Below are 16,636 nucleotides of genomic sequence, written 5' to 3'. Positions count from 1 at the left end.
TTCGTTCCAATAAATAGAAAATAATAATGAAATAAAACTTATGATTCAAAAAAATATTTTCATGTGGAACTGAAATCAATTTGAGATATATATTACGAATGATGCACATAATACATATGTAAATTATTAATAACTATAACGAATAATAGGTATAACAAGATTAACAATTAAAAATTTTGCGCACATTTACCTGCAGTTTTGGTCCTTTAAGGCACCGCGCTTGCCGCATACCATACAATCGACAGTAAAATAGAATTATTCTTGTTCTTATGCTCAACCAATCTCATAAAACTCTAAATAAATCTATAACTAAAACGTAATTAGCCTGATAAATAATAATATATGTACTACAAAGGATTGCATTTGTGGAAGTGAGATATAGTTTGATTATAGATCGTTACGGTATACGTGTAATTAATAAAGTATCTTTATTTACCATGATTAATCAATGAATTATAAGCTACCTCAACTTTTTTTAAACATTTTCTACGTTATTTTTGTGCTTATTAATTTTTATTTTTCAATCATCTAAATTTAATCAATTATTGTTTAAAATAAATATTAAAAAATTAGAATAATTTGGGGTAAAAGTTTAATGATAGTGATTGAGATTGGTTTATAATTGATTGTTTATTCTAGGAAATATATGCGAATCTATGTGTTTAATAATTGTAAATATAATAGAGGATTTATAGATAAATTGGAAGATATATAGTAGGATAAGAGAGATATAGATTGTTACAGGAGGTAGAATAGTTCAGATAATATGCTTAACTTATTACTGAATTAATTGAATGTTGTTAGCGAAGAACTCAGCAAAATGTCTGCGATCCACACTAATGCATGCGTTCTCCACTTAAATACCCTATTTAATCTTAACAATACCAAGACATTACTATATCTCGTTATTTCCTAACCGAAAAAATACTTTGCCCTTTTTTCTCTCACCCTTTACTTTTATACAAGATAGCTTTAATTCAAAATATTATATTACTTCGTTACGAATAATTATAGAACCTTAATTAAAAATGGAGAAAAATTTAAATAACGCAAAATAAGTTGAAGTAATTGAAATTATTGAAAAAATCCATTAAATCAGAAATTGTTTGCTACACAATTGAATTTACCAAAAACTCAACAAGTCACTGATAAAACATATGGATAAAAAGAATTTATTATTTATAGAACAATCTACAGTTGCATTAATTACAAATAAATTTAAATTCAAAGAATAATAATCTAATGTGTAAGATCTTCTAATCATTGAAAAATTAAGTTTGGATGGTGGGGTCAAAGTATCGTTCCAGTTCTTGGCACTGCTAAGGCTAACGATACAGGACACTATGCCTATTTTAATACATTAAATTCCACGGTCGTTTGTGTATTCGATTCTTCATGTACATCGATCTCTCATTGTCCTAGCATCGTTTATGCGAATCAATTGTCAATTGAAATGTGCCAAAGATTTGCTTTCCATTGCTGCACTAATTGATTGCACTAATGAAGAAGTACAGCAATAACGAAGCCAATCTTAGTTTTGCTCGTTGATAAAACGGGAAAGCAGCAAGATAGCCTCACCCCCACCCCCTCCCCTTACACCTGCTGATCTTTCCAAAGCGCCCACTCTCATAATAAAACTTGCAACACTCAACGTATCTTATATTCTGCTATGAAAATAGAAATTATAGTACAAATAGCATACGCTTAAAAATATGACTGATTTCTTCACTCATCCGGATGACTCCACCCTACCCCTCCCTTGGACAAATTTCAATTGGCCACGAAAGAATTTTCCACTCTAATTCATATCTATTTTTCTTTTCCTCTCCTTCTTATTCAGTCGAATGAAAAATGTAACGGAAATACGATTCACGAACATCGGTTACCTTTCCAGGCCATTTTGTCAGAAAAAGTCCATCCAGGGACACACCTGGATGTGACATGAATGATTAAAGGGGATAGTACGTTTGCTCGCGAGAGAAATGAAAACTTTTCATTTATACTTGTAAAATATTACATCTATTTTTAATCGATAATAAGTTGAGCTTCCTGTTCAATAGCTGACCTAATTTGATAAAGGATAGAATCTTTTAACCGTTTTATTGGAATTGAAACAAGTAATTATTTTTATATTTCGGCTGGAAATATATCAGTAGTTTGTTTCATTATAAATAAAACTTTCCGCGTCCATTAGAAAGCTGTCCAACTAGGAGTCATTCATCTTTTCAGGTAGTTTCTCTAAGGATATCTATTTTTTTATACGCTTCCACTAAGAAGGAAATAGGCAAAGCGGGTATATCTAGGAAAGCACAATTTTCTCTATACAACGCTAACCAAATAAATACGAATTTGGAAAATAAAATCATGCCATTTTCGACTTTAAGGAGATCCAAGAGTTGTGTTTTCCCCCTGACCATTTGTCAGACACCTGAGAAAAATAGTTTTTTACTTTTGAATTACAAAAAATATGTCATGTTATTTAAACATCGATCGATCATTTGCTGCATCATCCTAACGAGAAAATCAATTAAATATACTAATTTAAAAAAAATGTAACTGAATTTTCTTTCAAGTATTTTCAATTGATTAACATCCATCAAAAACCAGCTTTACTAATGCTTCTAAAAGTGAATTTACAACGAATAAGTAATTAATTAATTTATAACAGAATAAGTAGAAAATTTTACCGAATCTCCTCTGACGTATTTGCTGCAATTAGATTCCCAAATAATTGCTAATGAACCCACGTTACTTTTCCTATGAAAGTACAAACTACAGTACATCCGGTATAGGATTAAAAAACCTGTGTTCTCAAAAAAACACGATTATCTCTTATGAATTTGAATAAGATGGCAACTCGTGTTCCCCCTTTCTATCGGAGGAATAATTTTCGTGTTCCAACTCAAATTATTCTTCCTTTCCAAAATATGAAAGTTGTGTACATATAATATACAGATAAACACTCTTTTTCCGATATGGTAGGTTGAAATTGAACTAAGCACCGATGAAAGGACTGGGTTTTGGTACTGTTTCGTTTCTTTTCATTTTCTCTCTCTCTCTTTCTCTCCCTTTCGTTCTCTGAATGAAATTAATTTGTGGTCCTCTTCTTAGCTTGTTTGTGCTGGAGTGGCAGGTGTTGGATCGTCGTGGAACAAAGGATTCTTTACTTCCATTTCCCCAGTCTTAAATGAGGAAAACCAAGGTATCAATATGCGTTTAAGAAAATCTTGTGAACTATTTAAAAATAAAGTTCCTCGAAGGATTAAAGATTTCGAAAACATATTGGATAATACAGAATTGTGGTTAATATGCTCGAATAATTATCAGGTCATAAAAGATATTTTTCGAGGTTAAAACGAAAGAAGGTTAACATATGCTTTACCAGCAATTTAAATATACCTATTTCAACCGAAAACAATCATTTTGATTGGTACTGGTATAAGTATCAATAATATAAAATATCTTTTTTTTAATAAATATGGAATAATATAACCTTCACAAAACTAATTATTTAATTTTAGCTACAAAAGTCATGATAACCTTTTCGAACAAATTTTTTACACGAAGTAAAAATTTTTAACTGAAATTATAAAACCAGTAATTTTAAATGATCTTGTAAATCTAATGCTAACTAGACCGACGCGAATAATTAGAGTTAATTACAGCGTATTTAACTCATATTAATTAGACGTTGAGGTACAAAAACGAGTTTCTTTCAGTCAAAGATTTGCTATAGTAGTACCATTAAAAACTTTTTTACTACTTAAATGATACTAGTCAGGGCTTGAATGAAAATATAAGCGTCGTTACTTACGGGAGCCAGCCCTGGGCACTCGTAAACCGTGTAATCTCCTTCGTTTTCTTCGTCGTCACTCTCTGCCTCGGAGACAGAGCCAGGATCTCTGGTTGCGGATGATCTGATTAAACAAAGACATACATTTTAATTTGATGCTTGATTATTTTGGTTTAAATCAAATGATCAATGGGAATTATTAATGTACTTTTATGCATTGTGTAATTAATCAAACAAATCATAAGAAAATAATACATTATTGAAAAAGAATAGTCAAAGGACAATGGAAACACTCAACAGAAATAAATGGTCGCTTACTTTTCCATTGCTATAATTTGTTGTTTTTGGTGTTGGAAATGATACATTTGTGCTGACTGTGCGAGTCTCTGATCACCGGAAGGTGAAATATCCTTATTGGGTCCGGTTACACCGTAAGCCGGATATTCAATGTCAGCAGCAGCTTTCGCCCCTCGCTGTAATCTACGACAAGAAGAGATACGACCATACTAACGACGTATAAAAAAAATTAATCTGACTTTATATATGCACTTTGAGACTTTATGATCATGCCACGGTCATGAAACAGATTTTCCTCGGATTATATATCCTAATTATAGCTTTATATTTTATAAGGCTGTACAAACATTGCAAATAATATTCGCTTATTCACACATTTGAAATAGTACGTCAAATAATACGGTAGTTTAGCTGAATGTATTTGTTTGGAAATTTCTTCATGATAGTTAAAAATTTATTTATTTAAAAAATTATGTGATAATAGTTTATAAGAATGATCCACATATATAACATTACCTCCAGCATGTTAAGCTGATCAATACTAGTGCAAACATAGCAGCTGCGCTACAACCAGCGACGATAGCTGAAAATAAAAATTATTCATTCAAATCATTTGTAGAACAATGTAAACTTTTTACACAAATGATGTTATTGAATTTTCTTCATAGTCAATTGCATAACTAAATAAGAATTTAAGAAAATCATTGTATAGCTTAATTTTTCTGACTATTAAAATTGTTAAATTGGTGTGGGATATTTAAAATGACAGATTATTAATAATGAATTTTCTTTTTTGATGATTTATCAACATTACCAATGAAATAAATATCGCTGTCCATGTTCTGATCAACAGGTACGACTACTGGATGATATTCAGCCCGTCTTTCAGGCTCTGGCATCACATCTTTGTTCCCACTCTGAAATTTATGGATACTGGTACTGGCTACCTGCATTGCAGTTTGATCTACTGCCTGATCCGAATTGTCTGTTTCCCCTTCTTCTTCGTTATCCTTGTTTGTCTCTTGTTTTCTTAGATGCTCCAGATCCTCAATTAAATCTAAAATGAACAAAGAAAAAAGCTTAAATATTAAACCAGCACTATATCAATAGCGTTAATTTAATTAACTAAAATCGTTTAGAAATTAATTTAGCAATAAGATCTTTTGAAAAGTTAAAGTGATTTTAATTAATTAAAACAAATATTTCAATAATATAGCATTCTAGTAACAAAACCAATAACAATAACTCGCAAAGAATAACTCTAGCAAAATAAAATTACATAACAGCAAAAATGTAGGAATTTGTCCAAGATAGATAAACTTACGATAAGCAGGAGTGGAGTCATCGTAATATCTAGGATCATTGGGTCTGACAGCAAACTCATCGTTATCTACTTTCGTGTTGTCGAAGTGGTAAGTGAATTCTGGTTTATTGTAGGATGAAGGGTACGAAAATTCGTGATGAGGCTTCGAGTAATTCTTCGTATACGTGTTAAAAATTATCTTAACAAAATCATTAAGGCGTTCCCTCATTGGATCATTCACCATTCTCGTTCTTTGCTCTTTGACATGATCCTTATGCTTCTCACCAATTTCCTCACTAGTCAAGGTTCCCTGTACTTCTTCCCCCACTTTATTCTTTAACCTTCCATTACTACCCTCATTCTGTTGACTCAATCCTTCCTTGGTCTTTTCATTCCCTAATCTCATATTCGATTCTACCTCTTCATTATCTTTAACTCCTTCTTCCATATACTCTTTCAAACCTTGCTTCTGTTCTTTGAAAAAATTTCCCTTAATTCCTTCGTTCACTCCTATATTAGCTACAGGTTTGACCAATCCTTCCTCTTCCTCGTTCATTCTAGCTTTGATTCGCTCATTTTCCATCAGATTGTTCAATTTCCTGTTATGCTTGCTCACTGTATCCTCCATAACTTCTTTGTTCTTATGTCCATTCAATTGTCCATTCACTCGTTCGGTATTCCCCAATCGTTCGTGGAGTCGCGAGTTTTCCTTTTCCAACATTTCCTTAATTCGTTCGTTCAATCTCTCCTGCGCCTGATGATTCAATCTGACCTCCAAATGTGGGTTGGGTCCTTCCTCCATTATCCTCACGTTAAGTCCCTTCATTCGTTCGTTCAAAGCTTCCATTTCTCGTTGTCTTTCTTGCTCCTTGAAGGCTTCAATCTCACGTTGCCTCTCTCGTTCTCTCAAGGCTTCCAGTTCACGCTGTCTCTCTTCTTCGTTCAAAGCCTTCACTCGCTGCTGCCTCTCAAGTTCGTTCGTCATTCGATCATTTAAAGCTTCAATTTGTCGTTGTCTCTCTCGTTCGTTCTGCTCCTGCATCTGCTGCTGTCTCTCTCGTTGCTTCAGGTTCTCCACTTGTCTCATCCTCTCCTGTTCGTCCTTGATATGATGGAGTCTTTCCTTTATTTGCTGCTTAACCTGCTCGTCGATCTCCCTCACCTTTTGCTCCAGCTGTTCCTTCATCTCCTCGTTCAGACGTTCGCTCATTCTCTCGTCCAATCTCTCCTCCATCTCCTCCTTCAGCCTCTCCTTCATCCTTTCGTCTAGCTGGTCCTTCACCTGCTTCGTTAATCTCTCTTTTAGCCTCTCATTCAACTCGACGTCCTCAGCTGGTTCCCGAAAAACTAATTTCAGGTTTGGATCCTCCTGATACGAGTTAGTCTCTGGCATGTCAACATTTTTCATAAAAATTCCATCGTCCCTCGTTTCTCCATTAGCGTACACCCTTCTCGAAGATTGGTCAAGGTCGTTGCGAATGGAGCTGAGATAGGGAGTCTCGTAGACCTTTATTTGGGGTCCAATATCACCCAGGAGCTCTCCATAATCTGGTTGAGCCACCTGATGGGAGAAACCCCATGGTTTCGGCTTCTCGCTCCACCGGAGACCCGCCATTTCCGGTTTTCCCGGAAGTACCTCGCCACCCTGAGGACCACGCAGTTCCAATAACTGATGTTTTTTCTGCATCGGCTGCGAGGCCAACATTGGAACTCGCTGATCGTAAAAGCTAGAGTAACCATGGTGATTCTGTGCCTCAAGATATCTCGCCAGCTTCAAGGCTGCATCTACTGAAGATTCAGCTACTCCATCTGTAATTTTGTATTATTATTATTGGCAAATATTTTTTTAATTTATTTACTATAAGCTGATTATTTGAATATAACCTATACTCTTTGACTAAGAAAATGGAAAAGTGGTTAGACTTGTTAGGTTTTTATGAGTTTTAAAGTGGAAATGTCTAAACTCTAATAAGTTTCTCGTTTGTAAAAGGGGCAGTAGAAAACTTGAAGAGTATAGTTCGGCCGAGTTTTGAAGAGGCAAATAAAACATTTATTGCCAATGGAGTTTATGGTTTAAAAAAAGCATGAAAAGAGTAAGGCGATAAAGCGTTTTATTTGCAGAAAGTTTCTGGATTGACAGGATTTAGTTGGGTTTGAGCTTTTGGAAATGGGGCACTCACAAATAGAGGGCGTAATTAATACGCCCTCGAGAAGTCGTTGCTCACGTAGTAATAAGAACTTCAAGGTCGTCAGGACAACGAACGGTTTAGTCCTTACAAAATACTATTCGCAAAAAGGAAGAAAGAAATCTTTCTGTTACATCCAAATTTAACCGTTTGATTTATTTCATACAAAAAATCCTAGAGAAATCATAATTCATTTACTAAGAATATGAAAAAACTAATGAATTGAGGTAAACAGAAGGATGTAAATGTTTGAAGGTCACCGGCACACTTAATTTACTGGTTTTATTCCTAAAAGTACGCTTTTATTAAAGCTTAAAAGAGAAATATGCTATCCTTTATTTTATTTTTTTGAGGAATCTTAAAAGTTTAAAAAAGAAAATAGTTTCTCTCTCGTAAAATCTTCTTTCGCCCTTTTCTTAATATTATACTTTGCGCATTTCTTTATTCAATTTAGTTGAAGCTGAATAAAACGTTTCGTAAACTCCTGAAGAGAAATTAAATTTAAAACATGTGCATTAAATTAATGGGATTTATAATGCAAAATTAGAAGGCGGTTTAAAGAGGCAGCATCTAAAATGAAATTGAATTTAATACAAGTAATTAATAATGTTAAATATTTTGAGAATGTTCTAAAAGCTTTGTAAATAAGCTTAATTGATTTAGTCTGTCTCGTAGGTAAAAACGACATCTATGTTTTATTGTATAAAACACACACACACAATATTATATTTTTTAATATAATTTACTGTTCAGGAGGATTTGAGATTCATTTCGACACAGTCCGAAACATCTTTTTCACTAGCACTGCAGCACGAAAGGATTAAAAAGGTATTCTTTGTTCCTGGATGATAAATATTCATTTCCTCTTCTAATTATTCAACTAAAAATGCTATTAGCAAATGAAACGCTAAATAATTCATACTACAATATTTGTTATTATGAAGAATATGTAGACTATATATATATATATATATAAATGGTAAAAAAAAGACAAAATATCTTGAGTAGAAAAAGACAGTATTGACACGTGTTGTGATAATGTACTCGTTTTATTTTATATTACAAGAGAGTTTAATTTTCAATTATTACAATGGACTTGTAAATTTATATTAATTTAACTGAAAATGTTTAATTAGGATTGTGCTAACATTATTTTTAAATATCTATTAATAATCTATGTGGAAATGCACACACGATTTAAAAGGGAATCTTTTATGGAAAAATGAAAATGAAAATGGAGACGGGAAAGGATTATTTTATTGAATGCCCAGGGTGCATTTGGGAAAGAATTTGAGTGCTACATTATTTGGATATGAATGGTATGCAAACATTCAAGAGGCAAAGCAAATTCGCTCGAGTTCTCAGTATCATTAATTTCGTTTCCCTCCCACGTTCCTATTATTCATTCAGCTTAAAGAGGCTTCCTATTGGGACTTGCCACGTAATGAAGTAAAATCCATGGAAGTTTGATCTACGTCTATATCGTTGTGCAAAAATATGTTTTAATTAACGTTTTCACATTTATGAAACAAATTTCTTTGCAAAGTTACCATTTGATTCTTTTCTAATTGTATATTATTTAATAAAATTTAGAAATCTGAAATTTCAAACTTAACAAAAATTAACAATTAAGACTTTTCCTCCATGGAAATGAATAGTAGCATGAGACCAATTTTAATATCATAAAGCACGTAAAACCTACAAGTTGTAACTGTTATGAACAAATTTAAATAATAATGACCATACAATTTTCAGAGTACTAATTTCAAAAATTATTTTTTTTACCACGTACATATGTAACTATTGCCAGCATATATTTTTTTAAATAAGATCACTTAGTTTTTTATTATCCTAACCTCAGTGAATAAATAATAAATGAGAACCTACATCGTTATTATTGCGTATTGTTAATGTATCTGACATTGTATTGACGAAAATTTTTATTTGAAAAATAATTTTTGCTTAAAAGTATTTCACTCAAACCTTTTATCCGTCTTCTTGATTGACAAGGGTAAAAATTATGTCACTTATAATTGAGCGTGAAAATGCACTTATGTAGAAACAAAAGGAAGGCTTGTGAACGGGTGCAACTGTGTACCATTATTTCTTTGGCGTGTTTTGCTCTTAAGCCCGCATGCTGGGGACGTGACGTAATGGCAAAAAGGGGGGAAAAACATGTTACGCACTACCTGGACAGGAAAAGCACGCTTTACTTTAATATTGGAAAAAACTCATCGCAGAAACTTTAGTTTAAATGTCACTTCGCATAGGATTCCATTCAATATTGAAATATTTATTGCAAAATCCGATACAAAAAGGTTTCTCTGCATTTACCCGTTTTCCAATAAATGCAATTTGATCAAAACTTTTCTAGTATGCTTTTCAGATAGGTCACTTGCACACAAATTATTATGTTTTAATATATAATAACATTTATCAAAAATTGTTTAGTCATTATTCTAAAAATTTTACTTTCCTGTATGGATAACATGAATAAACCTAAAAATAGTTTCTGATATTTATTAACCTTATATGGAGATTACATTTTCTGTCAACAGAAAGCTTGAAAAAGCATGTATGTAGATCTCTCTTTTAGATTATAGTTTCTGATAATCATTATCAATACTCGTTAACAGTAAGCATAAAGTTGAGCATATAAAAAATCGATATTTTTAATAAATTACCTAGTGTATATATGTCTTGAAAATTACAAAAGTTACGTAGGTCTATAAAGTGTTAATATAAAAAAAATGTCACTTTGATGAATTGTTCATCGTGATATATTTCTAGTCTAGGTGGATAACAGTGTATAGTATATAGTATATAGTATATAAGAGCAGAAAGAGAGGAGAGATGAGATGGGTTTGCAAAGTAAAAAGGGTTTATCACTTATTTTATGGAAGAGCTATTTTAAGAGGTACAAGAAGCTCGTAGATTGTCCGATGAGTCCACCGATCACTCGCCACTGGCTTTTGGCCAAACACGCAAAGAGCTAAATGGCCATAATGGAACAGCATTATGTAGCCTGGTCGAATCCATTGTTCGTGGTTAAAAATCCCCCACCTCAACCAAATCTTTTGTTATTGCTGCTCTTTGGACAAATGCTAATCTATTTTCATACGATGTTATTAACTATAACTACCAAAATTCCATGTGACTTTATTTTATCCAGTGTAAAATAAATTGCAGCAAATTTATATTTGCAAAACTTTCAATTAATCCGATCAATTAAAATGAATAATTGCCAAAGGATTATATCTAATAATTAACTATTAATGTCTCATTAAAGTATTTTAAAAAATCAGCTTGATAATTGACAGTGATATTTCACGAATTTCATCCTCAAAATTCTATATTTATATAAAATATCATTTGCTTTTTGTCTGCTCCACTTTCTGCGTCGAAAAATGATAAAAAAATTGGGCTAAGCATTGTTTTTAGTAATTCTTTAGAGAGCAATAATTATCTTCCTGTTACAATTGATTTGTTCTTCATTAGTTTTTTGATTGTTAGCAAGGTTTCAACATAAATTGAATTTAAAAAGTAGAATAGTTTATCCTTTGTGTGCAAAGATTGATTGGGCTCTGGCCAGGTTGCTCTAAACGTAGTAAGGACTTTTATCGAGCTTTTAACGCTCCGGCTAGCGTCATTCTTATCAGCTAAATTACTAAGGTTAATCAGAATTTTGATGTTACTGATTATCTGAATACTGTTTTAGTTTTCAAGTATAAATATGCTTAAATAAACGAAAAAAAAATTTTTTTCATATATATAATATTTTGTTGCCTTGCTTATGTCAACGAATATAATTTGAAGTTTTTTATCTATTATAAAACAGATAAATAATTTGACAACATTGTCATTGATACAACAGGAAAAGAATCCAAAACAACGTATGCCTAATTTTTCCATATTTCTTTTTCTTGATTACTAAAGAGGCCGCGCGACTACAACAAAAATCTTTATTATAACTATAGAAAGGTAATACTTATTAATTTTTTAATCAGATTTATTCTTACAATTATTACAGCGATTTCTGTCTTTGAGTCAGCCGATCGAGCTTATCTTTGTACGATAAGCCCAGGCTTTCCTTAAAGTACGGATAGAACTCCTCCAAACCCATTTATCAGCTGTTCTCCTTGCCTTATAGGTACGATTCCTTTAACTTGAGTGTCTACTAGCGAGTAATAAAATTTATCTCGTGCAGTTTCAATCCTGTATAAATCTTGCCAATCTATTTATCTATCCAACTATCTAAAGCTGAACAATTCAATTTAATTAAAACGATTATATCTCAAAGTAAAGTCAATAAAGAATAAAATGTACGAAAAATTGTTGTTAAGTTTTTTCGTGTTAATAAACATTAAAAAGATATTTATTAATAAAGAAAACAAGAAAGTTATCGATAGTAAAACTTACAACAACAAAAAATTGAAATGAAAGTTATAATTGAATTGCAGAAAGAAAAAACAAATGTGAAGATTTATATTGTATTTACACTCACATGCATTTTTATGAAAGATAAAACAGTCTATATATAAACTTATTTATTTGTTGTGGTACAGTAATAAAGGAAAACGTAATAAGTAATATACGTGTTTTCTGTGGAAGATTTTTGTAAAATAGAGTATCAGTTTGAATGTAGAGGAACGATGGCACAAAAATATGTTAATGTAATATATCTTGAAGTGTTGTTACCCTAGTGTTCCCATGAATTCAGGTTGGTTATCGCTTGATACATTGTAATAAGACTCGTCATAGATAAATTTAAAGCGGAAAGACGTCGTGGTATAGCATGACTTTAAAAGGTCAGCTGGTAAAGCTTTGAGCTTTTCTTGTAATTGCTTTGAATTCAACCTCTTAGCTCGTGCTTGACACTTAACTCTTTTCTTAATAATCGTTCAAAATAAAAGTATATTCGATAAAAAAGATTATTCAACGTCATTGCTATTTCAGGATTTAAACTATAATTTTAGCGTAAGTCTTTCTGACCAAAATTGATCCATTTTAGATTTAACCTTATTTAGTTTACTCAACTTGCTTTAGATCAAATTTATCTCAGAATCAGAAATAGTGTGTATTTTAAATTTGCGCGAATAATGCAGATCAGAACGAAAATTAATGAATCTTGAACAATGTTATAAGATTTAATGAGCTTTTAATCATATCAAATTAAAATGATAAGAAACAAAATTAAAGAGCTTTGTCGAGATTTAATCAAACATGGTTAATAGTATTAAATTCCTCCTTCTCAATTGATTATTTAGAAGTGTGAACAGTTATCTGTTTTCTATAATTAAGACAGAGGTCACTTTCAGATTAGCCATAGGCTAATTAGATTTGCCTTAAGACTGTAAAGTAGATATAATGGAATTATTAATACCAATTAGAGCTATATATTTTCTTCTTTTAGAGTAAAAAAACTTTATTAATCAACTTTTTATTACAATAACCGAATAATTTAAAATATGCTTTTACTATATGTTAGAACTTTAATAAATCAAATAAAAATATTAAAGTCGTAAAATTATTAGTGTAATTTTAAAACTCTATGTAGAATGGTGTCACTATGTTTGAACTTCAGTATTCAATAATTTTTTTATACAGTTTGTACTAATAATTGTAAAACTTTAAATTTATGTTACATTAATTACTCATAATGATTCTTCTGATCAATTAAAGTTCGATTTGAAATGACGGAAAAATTTGTGTTTTACAAGTAGTTAAAGTTTATTATCATTATACGCGAAAGCCGTTTAGGAAAGAGAAAAGGGAATCTGTTATTTTTCAGCATGTTTCAGGCGGATAATATATTAGTCTAAAGATTCAGTAATATCAAAGCGTAACAGAGAGTAACGAGGCAGAGTTTACATAAGAACGATTAAAGGAAGATTAAAGTGATATAACTGAAAATTATATATATATATATATATATATATATATATATATATTTATAAAGTTAGTCAGACTGGAGAAATAATGCGTGACTGTGTGGGTGTATGATTAGATCGATCGGATCAGAGAGAAGCAAACGACCACCAGCACGTAACAATTCCATCTTTAGGCCCGAAGGTCACGATTACCTCTTGTTTCAACGAGAAAGCAAATCCAGATTGTTTTTGGCATGCTGAACAGGTTCGCGGAAAGTTATTAACCCTCCCTCCTGCTCCCAGGGGTTATTTTCCACTTACAACGCCCCGCGATCTCTGATGATTTATTATTTGCCCGACCAAAAATATCTCATCTTTGTATTCTCCTAGGAAAAAAGATATTTCAACAAGAAAAAACTATCGCTATTTTGCTTTTGTTGTCCACCTTGATTAAAATATTCCTCACTTTGACGTCATTAGGACTAATTTTGTACTGGGGTATTATATAAAAACTATTAATTCCAAGTATTAATTGATAGATGACTAAGGGAGACGGGGTCGAGGGCTGATGAGATAAAATTCGTCTTTGCAAAGGTTGTCAAACTTTGGACAAAGACCTCGCAGGATGAACGTTATACGAAAAGCCAGTCAACTTATCCAAAGGATCAATATATTCCCTGCACTATACGCTTATCGCAGTTGTTCGCGACGCGGATAAATTAATTGAATAAAGGGTAAACCTCTTAAAACCTAAAAATCAGTGGAAACTCCTACAATGATGCGTGGATGGTTCTTAAAAAATAATACAAGATTCTTTATATCATAGAACTGCCAGGAAAGAATGAAAAACAGAGATCCAATCAGCTTTATAAATAAGTTATATACTCCCGTCACAAACGTCGTTTACACGCCGTCAAACCCACAATTTTCACTTTCCTTAACCAAATGCACTGCAGAGATTCGAGCAACGTTGCGCCACATTCAAGACAAGCGAATCAAACTAGATTCAATTGGCAGAAAATTTAACCGACCGAATTTGAAAGGAAAATCGAGAATGTGCTGCTTGCTCATCAAGGGAAATCAGAGGAGAAAATTATTAAAGCGACGAGAGATCTTTGGAAAACGGTTAATCAGGGTAAAAGGGGTGTCTAAATGTTACGGACTGTCACTGTAAAAGCTTGAAAAAATAATAGAAAATCAGGCAGTTTTGGATAAGGAAATGAAAGTGTAAAGAGGCAAAGAGGATTAAAATAAAGAGTAAGGCTGAGTTAAAAGAAAAAAAGAATAATAGGAGTTTTGGGGTTTGCAGTTGATGGACGTACCTGGGTAATATTCCAGCTCGCCAGTGGAGATGTTGAGGAATAGCAGAAGGCAAAAAGTGAGGAGCCACGTGGAAGCAGAAGCACTCGACATGGTTTTGATACTCGAACGAGGCATCGCCCGTCGTCCGACACACACACACACACACACACACAGGCTGCACCTCCGAGTATTTTTCTGCCAGATTTTCTCCTTCGATTCTTTATCGAGTCTTTTACTATTTTAGGACAGAGAAAAAGGCCCTGGAGGGCCACGCACAGCAACGCACTCACACACAGTCACTGACGCGGAAATTCTCCTTCACTCCTGCTGTCTTTCTCGTCGACGTCGCGGTCCTTGTCGCCGTCGTCGTCGTCGCCGTCGTCGTCGTTCCATATGTAAGCAAGTCGTTCATTCAGGAAACAGAGTTTGCGCGGTCAAGTTCCTCCGCAATCAATACCTGCGCCTGCACATTCAACCAGCCACCCACGAACCACCTTCCTCGGGACGCCGCCGATTCACTACGGTTCAAACGCGCCTCCTTATATTTTTCGTCTAGCCGCTCTTTTACCCTTATCACTCTGCCATTATCCTACCCCCTCTCCTCATATCACTATTTCATATATAAAAAAAAAAAGAACTCACCGATATTCTACACGTTCAGCAAAACTTAATAAAAACCAACAATCTCGTAAAGAGCTTTCTCTATTTACCCTTTTCTCAGTTTTACCATCAGGCGATCTTTCTCAAATTATACTTACGTCACTGAGTTTGATATATTTCAGGATTCAATAATCTTTATTTTTCTCACAATTCTGAAATTCAGGAAATTTTTAAATAGCGAATAATATTCTTCACACACAGTTTCAAATCGTCTTTTGTTTGTAGTTTCTTAAGTGATTTTTAGCTTTGTCATAGTCATTTTAAGCAACCTTTGTTGGCAGTTTAATGAGATTATTCTGTATTATTTTCCAGATTAGCCTCCAATAGGCAACAGTACGTACCATTTATCGAAAAAATGTGTTTCGAGGTAAAAAGGGATGGGGCTAGGATCTTTCCAAGCTTCACACTTTTTTCTACCAATAAAAATGACTTAACAATACACAGCCCTTGTCTTTTTTATTATTCTCTCTATAGGGGTTTTTGTCACTCAAAACCTTTCTACTCTTTAATAGCCGTTCAATAATTCAGTGAATGCCAGCCCGCATCGTGATGAAAACACTTGTTGGAAATTAACGTCAGGAATACCGTCGGTATACAACTGTATACACACACTATTACCTACCAGTCACGTAACTCTTCAGAAATATTTTATATCCTGGATAAAATTAACCCCTTTTCAATCTTTTTCCAATTTTTAACCAAAATGCTTCACATCAGTGTTTTATATCATATAGCCTTCTTTAAAGTCATTATTTAAAAAATTTAACCAAAATATTTGCGTAATTCTCTGCATTTAATGGATACATGAGACACTTATAAATGATTTTTTTTTTCAAGAAAATTTCCGTATAAGAAAGCTTAAGATTATTTTCTTACAAAACACAGCACAATTTTGGACGTTACAAGTATCACATGGAGAAATAATTTTAATTGAACACTTCACTAGCAACTTTATTTTTGTATATAATATACAAAGAATCCAGTCGAAGTGAATGTTATAAACGTAATTTACATTCAAATAAAGAAAACTTGAAAAATTAATTATTTAACAAATATCACAGAGCTAAATATAACGAACTGTGTAATAGGAGATTTCAACAGAAAATGACTTACACTGACTCACTCAATCATCCACACCACGATGGAAACACTTGTTAGAAATTATTATTTCTGTTACAGCTTATACAAACGCATGTTGGATTTGCTTTTTCGCCACCGAGTGGCT

General features: G+C 32.7%; 1 protein-coding gene across 1 annotated transcript; it reads right to left on the bottom strand.

The window, feature by feature from the left end:
- Positions 1–73: 73 nt before the first annotated feature.
- Positions 74–15,179, bottom strand: LOC136775426 (zinc finger CCCH domain-containing protein 13). Its single transcript, XM_066730178.1, has 7 exons — positions 14,772–15,179; positions 5,415–7,202; positions 4,905–5,147; positions 4,607–4,673; positions 4,112–4,273; positions 3,815–3,917; positions 74–3,182 (listed from the first exon to the last, which is right to left on the bottom strand). Exons 1-7 carry the CDS (start codon positions 14,884–14,886, stop codon positions 3,108–3,110), a joined length of 2,553 nt encoding a protein of 850 aa, XP_066586275.1. The 5' UTR covers positions 14,887–15,179; the 3' UTR covers positions 74–3,107.
- Positions 15,180–16,636: the final 1,457 nt, after the last annotated feature.

The sequence above is a fragment of the Prorops nasuta genome, unplaced genomic scaffold, assembly GCF_024137725.1.
Source record: "Prorops nasuta isolate Cenicafe-Biocafe unplaced genomic scaffold, Cenicafe_Pnas_1.2 PNAS00008, whole genome shotgun sequence".
Lineage (NCBI taxonomy): Eukaryota > Metazoa > Arthropoda > Insecta > Hymenoptera > Bethylidae > Prorops > Prorops nasuta.
This window is presented reverse-complemented; position numbering and strand designations above follow the sequence as displayed.